This window comes from Scyliorhinus canicula, chromosome 12, assembly GCF_902713615.1.
Source record: "Scyliorhinus canicula chromosome 12, sScyCan1.1, whole genome shotgun sequence".
NCBI classification, from domain to species: domain Eukaryota; kingdom Metazoa; phylum Chordata; class Chondrichthyes; order Carcharhiniformes; family Scyliorhinidae; genus Scyliorhinus; species Scyliorhinus canicula.
Window position 1 is genome coordinate 21219728 of NC_052157.1, and position 12859 is coordinate 21232586.

Genomic DNA, 12859 nt, shown 5'->3' on the forward strand with positions numbered 1-12859 from the left:
TCAGTGCTTGCCCATCTTCCTCCCTAGGGCCTTCTTCAAAAAGGTGACGAGTAGCATCATGAGCTACGTGTGGGCGCATGGCACCCCAAGGGTGAGGAGAGTCTTTTTGGAGCGGAGTAGGGACAGTGGAGGGCTGGCACTGCCCAATCTCTCGGGGTACTACTGGGCGGCAAATGTGTCAATGGTGCGCAAGTGGATGATGGAAGGGGAGGGGGCAGCTTGGAAACGAATGGAGAGGGCGTCCTGTGGCAACACAAGCCTGGGGGCCCTAGTAACGGCACCATGGCCGCTCCCCCCCACGAGGTACACCACGAGCCCGGTGGTGGCGGCCACCCTCAAGATATGGGGGCAGTGGAGGCGACATAGGGGGGAAATGGGAGGTCTGTTGGCGGCGCCAATAAGAGGGAACCATAGATTCATCCCGGGGAACATCGACGGGGGATTTCAGAGCTGGTACAGGGTGGGCATACGGCAGCTGAAGGACCTGTTTATAGAGGGGAGGTTTGCGAACCTGGGAGGGCTGGAGGAGAAGTTTGAGCTCCCCCCGGGAAACATGTTCAGATATTTACAAGTGAAGGCATTTGCTAGGCGGCAGGTGGAGGGGTTTCCCCTGCTCCCCAGTAAGGGGGCGAGTGATAGGGTGCTCTCGGGGGTCTGGGTCGGAGGGGGGAAGATATCAGACATCTACAAGATAATGCAGGAGGCGGAAGCAGCATCAGGGGAGGAGCTGAAAGCCAAGTGGGAAGGGGAGCTGGGAGAGCAGATAGAAGACGGGACGTGGGCGGATGCACTGGAGAAGGTCAACTCTTCCTCCTCGTGTGCGAGACTGAGCCTCATTCAATTTAAGGTGCTGCATAGAGCTCACATGACGGGGACAAGGATGAGCCGGTTCTTTGGGGGTGAGGACAGGTGTGTCAGATGTCTGGGAAGCCCAGCGAACCATGTGCATATGTTCTGGGCATGTCCGGTGCTGGAAGGGTTCTGGAAGGGGGTGGCAAGGACGGTGTCAAAGGTGGTGGGGTCCAGGGTCAAACCAGGATGGGGGCTTGCGATCTTTGGGGTCGGGGTAGAACCGGGGGTACAGGAGGCTAGGGAGGCCGGAATACTGGCCTTTGCGTCCCTAGTGGCTCGACGAAGGATATTAATTCAATGGAAGGACGCGAGGCCTCCAAGTGTTGAAACTTGGATTAACGATATGGCTAGCTATATTCAGCTAGAAAGGATCAAATTTGCCCTGAGAGGGTCGGTACAGGGATTCGCCAGGCGGTGGCAACCTTTCCTTGACTTTTTAGATCAGAGATAGACGTTCGGGGTCGTGGCAGCAGCAACCCGGGGGGGGGGCAGCAAGGGTCGTGGGGGGACATGCACGACTGTAACGCGGGCAAGTCTGCTCGCTGCTCATGTCTGAAACTGTAGGCTGCCTTGTTTGTTAAGGTTGCCTGGGGGGGGGGGGGGGAGGACTGGTGCGCGCGAGAGGGCGGGCGAGGGAGGGACATTTGCCTAGAGGGATTGTGTTGTAAATAATTTAAAAATTAGTAGGGGTAAATGTCTGTATGGAAAAACTCTTTCAATAAAAATTATTTAAAAAAGAAATCTAGTAAACCTCCTCTAAACTGCCTCAAATGAATTTACATCTTTCCTTAAACAAGACCAAAACTGCACAGTATTCAAGATGTGGTTTCACCAATGCCCTGTATAACTGAAGGAAAAAATGCTTACTTTCATGTTCAGGTAAGGATGGAGGTTTTCCTTCCCTAAAGGACATTATTATTATCACTAAGGAGGGAGTGATGGGCAAGCTAATGGGGCTAAAGGTAGACAAGTCTCCTGGCCCTGATGGAATGCATCCCAGAGTGCTAAAAGAGATGGCTAGGGAAATTGCAGATGCACTAGTGATAATTTACCGAAATTCACTAGACTCTGGGGTGGTCCCGGTGGATTGGAAATTAGCAAACGTGACGCCACTGTTTAAAAAAGGAGGTAGGCAGAAAGCAGGAAATTATAGGCCAGTGAGCTTAACTTCGGTAGTAGGGAAGATGCTGGAATCTATCATCAAGGAAGAAATTGCGAGGCATCTGGCTAGAAATTGTCCCATTGGGCAGACGCAGCATGGGTTCGTAAAGGGCAGGTCATGCCTAACTAATTTAGTGGAATTTTTTGAGGACATTACCAGTGCAGTAGATAACGGGGAGCCGATGGATGTGGTATATCTGGATTTCCAGAAAGCCTTTGACAAGGTGCCACACAAAAGGTTGCTGCATAAGATAAAGATGCATGGCATTAAGGGTAAAGTAGTAGCATGGATAGAGGATTGGTTAATTAATAGAAAGCAAAGAGTTGGGATAAATGGGTGTGTCTCTGGTTGGCAATCAGTAGCTAGTGGTGTCCCTCAGGGATCCGTGTTGGGCCCACAATTGACATAGATGATTTGGAGTTGGGGACCAAGGGCAATGTGTCCAAGTTTGCAGATGACACTAAGATGAGTGGTAAAGCGAAAAGTGCAGAGGATACTGGAAGTCTGCAGAGGGATTTGGATAGGTTATGTGAATGGGCTAGGGTCTGGCAGATGGAATACAATGTTGACAAATGTGAGGTTATCCATTTTGGTAGGAATAACAGCAAACGGGATTATTATTTAAACGATAAAATATTAAAGCATGCCGCTGTTCAGAGAGACTTGGGTGTGCTAGTGCATGAGTCACAGAAGGTTGGTTTACAAGTGCAACAGGTGATTTAGAAGGCAAATGGAATTTTGTCCTTCGTTGCTAGGGGGATGGAGTTTAAGACTAGGGAGGTTATGTTGCAATTGTATAAGGTGTTAGTGCGGCCACACCTGGAGTATTGTGTTCAGTTTTGATCTCCTTACTTGAGAAAGGATGTACTGACGCTGGAGGGTGTGCAGAGGAGATTCACTAGGTTAATCCCAGAGCTGAAGGGGTTGGATTATGAGGAGAGGTTGAGTAGACTGGGACTGTACTCGTTGGAATTTAGAAGGATGAGGGGGGATCTTATAGAAACATTTAAAATTATGAAGGGAATAGATAGGATAGATGCGGGCAGGTTGTTTCCACTGGCGGGTGACAGCAGAACTAGGGGACATAGCCTCAAAATAAGGGGAAGTAGATTTAGGACTGAGTTTAGGAGGAACTTCTTCACCCAAAGGGTTGTGAATCTATGGAATTCCTTGCCCAGTGAAGCAGTTGAGGCTCCTTCATTACATGTTTTTAAGGTAAAGATAGATAGTTTTTTGAAGAATAAAGGGATTAAGGGTTATGGTGTTCGGGCCGGAAAGTGGAGCTGAGTCCACAAAAGATCAGCCATGATCTAATTGAATGGCGGAACAGGCTCGAGGGGCCAGATGGCCTACTCCTGCTCCTAGTTCTTATTAGTGAACCAATGGGCTTTGACAACAATCAACAATGGGTTCATGATCATCATTAGACTTTAATTCCAGATTTTTTGTATTATTTCACCATCTGCCGTGGTGGGATTCGAACTTGGGTCCCCAGAATAGTAACCTAGGTCTTTGGATGACTAGTCCAGTGACAATGCCACTATACCCCTGCCTCCCCCACACACCTTTTCTGGCTGCAGCTTCCTTCCTCAGTTTCCGCAGCTTCTCCAGTGCCCGCAGGATATCTGTTAGTCGTTTTGCATCTGCCTGTTTTTTCCGAACCTCTGACAACACACTGTCTGCTGCAGCTTTCAGTTCACGTTCCTATAACCAAAAAACACAAAAAATTTTGCTCTGAACAAAAAAACGTTCAAAGTCCAGAGGGTGCAAATCAAAACATTAAACAAGATGAAACAGGGAATGCCTATTCTTTCTCAAAACTACCTGCATTATGATGACATCATGAGGAGGAAAGCCTTAGATTACAGGACGATATAGATGGCACGGTGGTTAGCACTGCTCCCTCACAGTGCCAGGGACCAGGTTTCAATTCCGACCATGGGTTTCTGCATGGAGTGCATTTCCTCTGCGTGTCTGCGTGGGTTTCCTCCTTCGGGTGCTCCAGTTTCTTCCCACAGTCCAAAGATGTGCAGGTTAGATGGTATTGTGTGAATACGGTGGCGAGTGGGCCTTGGTAGGGCACTCCTTCACAGGATCACTGCAGCTTAATGTGCCAAGTGGCCTCCTTCTGCAATGTAGGAATTCTATGGTTCCATGGCTGGTTAGATGGACAGAACTGTGACAAATGGAACTTAAACCTGAAAAGTGTGAAGTGATGCATTTTGGGATCACTTACAAGGCAAGTGGAATACACAATGAACAGTAGGACACGAGGAAGTCCAGAAGACCAGATGGGCCTTGGGTGCATGTACATGATCCCTGAAGACAGCAGGACAAGTAGATGAGGTGGTTAGAAAGGTATATGGGTTATTAAGTTATTAACGGAGGCATTTATTATAAGAGCAGGGAGATTATGATTGAGCTGTATAAAACACCAGTTAGGCCATAGCTAGAATACTGTGTGCAGTTCAATTCACCACACTATAGGAACAGTAAGAAGTCTTACAACACCAGGTTAAAGTCCAACAGGTTTGTTTCAAACACGAGCTTTCGGAGCACGGCTCCTTCTTCAGGTGAATGGAAAGGCTTGTTCCTTGGAAAGGGAACAAGCCTTTCCATTCACCTGAAGAAGGAGCCGTGCTCCGAAAGCTCGTGTTTGAAACAAACCTGTTGGACTTTAACCTGGTGTTGTAAGACTTCTTACTGTGCTCACCCCAGTCCAACGCCGGCATCTCCACATCACACTATAGGAAGGAAGAGATGGCCCAAGAGAGGGTGCAGAAGAGGTTCACCAGGATGTTGCTTGGGCTGGAGTGTTTCAGTTAGGCTGAGGTTATTTTCCTTGGAGGAGAGAAGCCTGATTGAGGTGTATAAAATTGAGGGGAGTAGCTAGGGTGGATATGAAGGAACTTTTCCCCTTAGGAGGGGAATCAATAACCAAGGGGCATAGATTTGAAATAAAGGGCAGGACGTTTATAGGAGATGTGAGTAAAAGCTTTTTCACCAGAGGGTGATGGGAATCTAGAACTCACTGCCTGAAAGGGTGCTGGAGGTGGGAACCCTCACAATACTTAAATATTTAGATGAGGACTTGAAATTCCATAGCACACAAGCCTACGGGGCCAAGTGCTGGAAAATGGGAGTAGTGTAGATACATGCTTGATGGACACGAAGGGCTGAAGGTCCTCTTTCTGTGCTGTAAAAGCTCTGGGAACAAAGTTCCCTAGCAAGCGTGTTTAGCCGTGTGTTTCCCGACTCTTGCAGTGACGAGTAACATGTGGCTAGTCAACACTATTAAAGCATTGAATAGGGGGCCTAAATGGGAAACACTCGGCTGAGGCCGCTCATAGCCCTGCTTTGTACAACGGAGAGCTCTGCTCGCCGGAACTGCCTGCTGTAACGAGATAAAATGGCGTCCCAATCTTCGAGGCCCACAAAAAAAAAACCCGGGCCTCCCCCCCAGCACCCACAGTGGGCAACCCTGGACCAATCACACAGGTGCAAAAAATGCCAGCTTGCCACTGCCCCTGCTAGCTGGCAGTGCCACCTGGGCACCTTGACAATGCCAGGATGGAATCCAGGTGGCACTGCTAGGGTGCCAGGCTGGCACTGCCAGGGTACACAGGTGGCACCAGCAGTGCCAGGGCACCATCCAGCCCAAAGGGCATGCAGCTGGGGGCAACCAATCCCCTTGGAGACCTCCACGAGTGCCATTCCATCTGGTCCCCGTTTGTGGAGACCTGTGCTGAACGGCGCTCGCCCAAGGTCCCGAGGCAAAGGGATTGAATCCCAAAGCCTCAGGTACCTTGGAAATCTGCACGTTAGAGTAAGGCTTACTGCCTCGCTCTAAAATGCAGATTTGCGGGCAGCACGGTGGCCTAGTGATTAGCACAACCGCCTCACGGCGCTAAGGTCCCAGGTTCGATCCCGGCTCTGGGTCACTGTCCGTGTGGAGTTTGCACATTCTCCCCATGTCTGCGTGGGTTTCGCCCCCACAACCCAAAAACAAATGCTAAATTGCCCCTTAATTGGAAAAATTATTGGGTACACTAAATTTATTTTTTTTTTAAATGCAGATTTGCCAAAAAGTGGCTCATGGCAGGAGAACCTTGAATTTCACAAGGTGTTGCGAGTTGGGTGGATCCCGGGAGTAGGGTCTCCCAGCTTTCACCAGCCACACTGTACCGCAACGAGATGCTTTTCCAACCGAGCATGGCGGAAGATCATGCCCTCTATCTCTACCATTAATTAATCCAAGGAGGTTTATTGCAAATTCCACACCTCTATTTATGGTTTACTGAATTAACAGGTATGTTTTCCAACTTTCGTTTAAAAAAAAAAAAAAAAATTTCTTTGCAGCTAACACTTCATCAACTTGCTAAATTCCCCCATCAAATCCTTAATTACCTACTGCACATTATCATTTACCACACCAACCATCCTTGTGGCTTCTATAAACAAATTGTGTATGAGGATGAGAACACAAACGATCGAAAAAGTCTCTTAAAAAGCCTACGGTGGATTGCAAAGTTAAAACTGTTACCTGATAATTCATCAATCCGTTGAATTTTTATTTTACTTCAAAACTATGATATACATAGAAAATAGAGGAGGAGGCTATTCGGCCCTTCAAGCCTGCTCCACCATTCATCATGATCATGGTAGATCATCAAATTCAATACCCTGATCCCCCCCCCAATATCCCTTGATCCCCAAGAGCTATACCTAATTCCTTCTTGGAATCACACAACGTTTTGGCCTCAACTACTTTAGTGGTAGAGAATTCCACAGATTCACCGCTCTCAGGTTGGAGAACTTTCTCCTCACTCTTATCCTCAAACTATGACCCCTAGTTCTGGACTTTCCCACCATTGGGAACATTCTTTCAGACTCTACCCTGTCTAATCCTGTTAGAATTTTATATGTTTCTATGAGATCCCCTCTCGCTCTTGGAAACTCCAATGAATATAATCCTAATTGATTTAGTCTCTCCTTATATGACAGTCCTGCCATCCCAGGAATGCCTGGTAAACCTTCGCTGCACTCCCTCCATTGCAAGAACATCCTTCCTCAGATAAGGACACCAAAACTGCACACAATATTCCAGACCTGGCCTCACCAACGCTCTATACAATTGGAGTAAAACCTCTCTATACTCAAATCCTTTCGCTATGAAGGCCAACATACCATTGCCTTTTTTACTGCCTGCTGTACTTGCGCACATACTTTCAGGGACTGGCGCAAGAGACACCAAGGTCTTGCTCAGTATCAACCTCTCTCAATATACACCAGTTCCCTGTTTTCACGCTACCTTCCTTTTTGAATAGCAGGCTTATATCAGCTACCCTCCAAACTGTAGGAACCATGCCAGAGTCCAAAGAATTTTAGAAAATTACCAAACGATCTATTATTTCTAGAGCCACTCCTCAAATGAATGAAAATCACTTATTGTCACGAGTAGGCTTCAATGAAGTTACTGTGAAAAGCCCCTAGTCGCCACATTCCGGCGCCTGTTCGGGGAGGCTGGTACGGGAATTGAACAGTGTTGCTGGCCTGCTTTAAAAGCCAGCGATTTAGCCCAGTGTGCTAAACCAGCCCAGCTAAACCAAGAACTCTGGGGTAAAGATTATCTGGCCCTGGAGATTTGTCCGCCTTCAATCCCATTAATTTTCCCAAAACCATTTCTCTACTATTACGGATTTCCTTCAGGCTCCTCACTAAAGTTTGTGCTTCTCAGAGCATCCAGTACATTTTTCATGTCTGCCTTTGTGAAGACAGAAGCAAAGTGGAAATTTAGTTCCACAGCCATTTTAGTTCCTCGTTACAAATTCCCCTGTTTCTGGCTGTAAGGGGGCCTACGTTCATTTTTATCAATCTCTTTGCATACCTATAGAAACTTTTAGAGTCAGTTTTTAATGTTCCCCACTAGCTTACTTCATATTGTATTTCCCCCCCCATCTTAATCATAGAATTTACAGTGCAGAAGGGGGCCATTTGACCCATTGAGTCTGCACTGGCCCTCGAGAAGAGCACCCTACCCAAGCCCACCCCACCTTTTTGGACACTAAGGGCAATTTAGCATTGCCAATTCTCCTAACCCTGCACATCGCCACACTCAGACGCCTGTTCGGGTACACAGAGGGAGAATTCAGAATATCCAAATTACCTAACAGCACGTCTTTCAGGACTTATGGGTGGAAACCGGAGCACATGGAGGAAACCCACACAGACACGGGGAGAACGTGCAGACTCTGCACAGACAGTGACCCAAGCCGGGAATCGAACCTGGGACCCTGGAGTTGTGAAGCAACTGTGCTAACCACTGTTCTACCGCGCTGTCCCCCAATATATACTTTGATTCGCCTTTTCTGAATTTTAAAATGTTCCTAATCCTCAGTCTTATTGCTTTATCTTGCAAATTTGTATACCTCTTCTTTGAATCTCAACCTATCTCCAATTTCCCTTGTGAGCCATGGTTTGATTACAAATCCCTTCCTGTTCTGCGCCAAATAAAAATAAACAACTTTTGGCGTTCATCTGTTTGTTCCTTGAATGTCTGCCATTGCCTATCGACTGTCCTTCCTTTCACTAATGTTTCCCAGTCGATCATAGCCAACTCATGCCTCATATCATCAGTTACCTTTGAGATTCAGGACCCTGGTCTCAGAATCAACGACCTCACTATCCACCTTGATAAAGAATTGTCACATTATGATCACTTATGCCTAAGGGTTCGCTCACAACTAGATTGCCAACTAATCCTTTCTTATTACACAATACCCAGTCCAAGATGGTCTGTTCCCTTGTTGATTTCTCAACATATTGGTCCAGAAAACCATCCCATATACACTCCAAAACTTTCTCCTCTATTGTACTATGACTAATTTGACTCAACTAATTTGTATGCAGATTGAAGTCACCATAATCACAGATGTTCTTTTATTACATGAATGTCTGAATTTCTAATGCTATTCCCAACATTACCACCAGTTTGGTGGTCTGTATACCATCCCAACGAATGACAATAGGCTAGTGTAACATAATACCACAAATTCATTAGGTTTTGACATGTCAAAATATGAATATATCTTTATATATAATTTGATAGCACAAGATAACCAAGATTGTAGCAAAAACATCTTCTGCAAATGACTGTGGTAGTGATATAATAGAAAAATGTATTTATATGCTGAATAAGACAGAATTCTGAAGAATTTCCACAGTGGCCATACATTTTCAGCAACACAGCATTTGACTACATATAGAAACTATTTAGCTTTAAAACAGATTAAAAACAATTTATTGAATAACTTATAACAAATTTCTGCTGAGTATTCTGCACAATATATATGCAAGCAAACTACAGGTGTAAACACAGGACAATTTTCTCTTACTGCAACTTCCGCAGTTTTCTGAAGAACCTCATTAAACTTGTCTAGATCGTCCTTCAACATTTACAACTAAACAAACTACAAATGTGTGATACAAAATGCATCCATATTATATGATGGATTCAGCATCAAACCAACTGTAAATTTAACTGCCCGTATTTTATCCACTGGTTAGAGTTGGCTTGATGGTACTGAACAACACAAGTGGGTAGGAACTAGTTTCCAACTCTGTGCCAAGCAGCTGCTGGGGTACAATTTCCCTGAATACATCTAGATTAGAAATAGAAGAAGCTGCCTGGTTGGAGATTTCTGATCATCAACCAGCGGCCCTCGCTGCAAACAATGCATGCCAGCGTTTAAGAATTGGGGTTGACTGTGATGCCCCATACAGCCAAATAGCTGGTGAGTTGCCATCAAGGTTCATATACTGAAAATAGCCACCAGTTACCGGACCTGGAAACTGCAGTGCAGTGCAACAAACTTGACCATCCCAATATCTTTCTAATCATTAGATCTGAATGAAGGCACATCATGCCCAGTATGATTTTACACACTTACAGCACTGGGTAATGTATTGTGTATTTACCTTAGTAAAGAGTGTATTTTTGCTACTGCCTGGACCTTACAATTGCTAAGCTGTGCAAATCACCGTGACCTGATCTCACATAACATAATAAAAAGCTAAGTACCCTCTTTTTTTCTTCAACTTTTCGGACACACTTCATTCTCCATTCATCAATTTTTGCTTCTCTCTCTGCTGCTCTTGTCTCTTCCTCTTGTTTTTCTAGGCGCCACTCTTGCTTCTTTCTTTGAATGCTGCTTCTTTTCTTTTTGATTCTTTCCAGTTTATTTTTCACAGCACTGAGGTAGTCGCTGTCATTTAACATTTTTAGTTTTTCTTGTAAAGCAGTCTTTATTTCAATTGCTTTTAGATAAGATTCAGTCCAAACAGCTTCATTTTCGACATTATGCCTCAACTTCTGGCATAAGGTAGTTAGCTCAGCCACTAGTTTACAAGCACTCCGCACCGACTCCTTTACTTCACTAACCAACAGGGACGATTTGTGCTTTTTAATTGTGGAAGGCTGCGACCTACGTTTTGACAAGAATCTTGTAAGCCATAACTCATCGTGCTCTTTCAGAGATTCATATTTAAAATTATGAGAGAACTGGTCTGGTGATGATTGCCTGGTCATTAAGTCATTTCGGTGTAGTTGTTCCACACTGATGTCGTTTAGGTTTTGTGAGAAATTAGCAACGCTGGGCCAAGGCATTGTCATATTTTCGTTGTTATACTGCATGCTGTGATCATTTTGCCAAGACGGTATTTCTCCCAATGAATTTGGAAAGTTCTGATTATTACGGATGCTATGGTTTATTAACTGAGAATTTTGAGGTCCATACCCAGCAGGTAAGTTAAGAGTTCCACTACGAAGCAAGCTGTGATCCTGACAGGAACTGTTCTGAGGCTGGGGAGGCATGCTGTGGATGTGAGGTGGGACACTGTTGGCAACTCTAGCACTCTCGGAGAAGGGTGGATGTTGCTCAGGATGTAAACGTTCATGGAATGGATACTGGTGCTGAGAATCCACGTGTTCCTGTAGATATGGAGGTTGAGGGCGATGATACGGCTGCCCCTGCTGAGGGTAATGTTCCCAATGCTGATCAGCTGAACGGTCCTGGTGTGAAAATCCTTGTGGGAGGCTAGGCTGGTCTCTGCATTCAAGTCTCTGCACTTGGGGTAGACGTTCCTTATGTTCATGATCCTGAGGGAGGGGAGTGTAACTTTGATGATGATTCCATGGGTCAGGAGGATGCTTATGTCCTTGTGAGAGAGACAGAAGGTCCTGGTGAGGATGGCTTTGCGAGTGAGGGTGGTGACTTGGATGTTGCTGACCTTGTGGATGCAGAAGATAGTTTAGGTGTTGCTGACCTTGTGGATGCGGAGGGTGACTTGGGTGTTGTTGACCCTGTGGGTGAGGGGGGTGGTCTGGGTTTTGCTGACCCTTTGGGTGAGCAGAGTGACCTGGGTGTTGCTGACCCTGTGGGAAAGTAGGGTAGTCTGGATGTTGCTGACCCTGTGGGTGAGGGGGATTGTCTTGATGTTGCTGACCCTGTGGATGATTTTGATGTTGCTGACCTTGTGGATGAGGGGGGTGATCTCGATGTTGCTGACCGTGCTGGTGAGGGGGGTAGTCTGCATGTTGCTGGCCTTGCGGATGAGGGGGGTTGTCTGGATGTTGCTGACCCTGAAGATGAGGAAGCTGGTCTGGGTGCTGTTGACCCTGAGGATGCGGAGGCTGGATTCGGTGTTGTTGACCCTGAGGGTGAAGGGGGTGGTCTGGGTGCTGGTGACACTGAGGATGAGGGGGGTGGTCTGGGTGCTGGTGACCCTGAGGGTGAGGGGGGTGGTCTGGGTGCTGGTGACCCTGAGGGTGTGTGGGGTGGTCTGGGTGACCCTGCGGGTGTGTGGGGTGGTCTGGGTGCGGGTGACGCTGAGGGTGAGGGGGGTGGTCTGGGTGCGGGTGACGCTGAGGGTGAGGGGGATGGTCTGGGTGCCGGTGACCCTGAGGGTGAGGGGGGTGGTCCCGGCCCCAGGGCTGCGGAGGGCAGCGCGGGCGTTTGTGTTGCGGCTGGTTCCGGAGCTGCTCCGGTGCCGGTAGGTGGTCGCGATGTCCCTGATCCCACGGCTGACTGTGCTCCTCTAAGGGCTCCACTCTGGCTGTAGTCGGAGCGGGCCCTCCCGGGCCGGGTTGAGGGTAGCTCTCTGCGGGTGGAGCAGGCGGCCCCCAGTCTCCAGCCGCCGCTGCGGCCCGGTTCTGGGCCAGCCCTCTCTCCGGCACAGGGAAGCCATGCTGCCGGGGGTGCGGAAACGCGGCGCCGGGCGACTCCTCACTCTTACTCCCGGGCTGACAGAAAGTGTGGCGGCCTCGGTCGTGCGGGCTGAACTCCGCAGCCGGCGGCAGGGGCGGCCCGTGGCGCCGCTCGGGGTAAAATGGTGGCGGCCGCTCCATCTCTGCCCGAACTCCCAACTACTGACGTCATTTGATTGACAGTGCCAGCCGCCCAATCAGCGCGCATCAAAGAAGCGGGTCTGGTCCACGGGTGACCAATCATAGCGCTGCGAGGGCGGGTTTTACCAGGAGTCAATTGGAGTCTCGGCCAACGCGCCCCCTGCAGGCAGCCTGACCCTAGATATCCCTGTGTCCCTCAGGGAAAATCCAGGGCTCTTGGATATCCCTGTGTCCCTCAGGGAAAGTCCAGGGCTCCTGGATATCCCTGTGTCCCTCAGGGAAAGTCCAGGGCTCCTGGATAACCCTGCGTCCCTCAGGAGAAATTCAGATCTCCTGGATATCCCTGTGTCCCTCAGGAGAAATCCAGGGCTCCTGGATATCCCTGTGTCCCTCAGGGAAAGTCCAGGGCTCCTGGATATCCCTGTGTCCCTCAGGGAAAG

General features: G+C 47.8%; 1 protein-coding gene across 2 annotated transcripts in view; it reads right to left on the bottom strand.

Annotated features, from left to right (window-relative positions):
• Nucleotides 1-12439, bottom strand: part of pdcd7 (programmed cell death 7) — a 34413-nt gene extending 21974 nt beyond the window's left edge. Inside the window, exons 1-2 of one of the 2 annotated variants that reach the window (XM_038813397.1) lie at nucleotides 10095-12439; nucleotides 3580-3718 (exon numbers count right to left, since the gene is read on the bottom strand). In XM_038813397.1, the coding sequence (XP_038669325.1) occupies nucleotides 3580-3718; nucleotides 10095-12419 (2464 nt within the window). In that variant the 5' untranslated portion in view covers nucleotides 12420-12439. The remainder of the gene's footprint in view (nucleotides 1-3579; nucleotides 3719-10094) is intronic. The other variant, XM_038813398.1, reaches the window with a different exon arrangement.
• Between the last annotated feature and the right edge of the window lie 420 nt (nucleotides 12440-12859).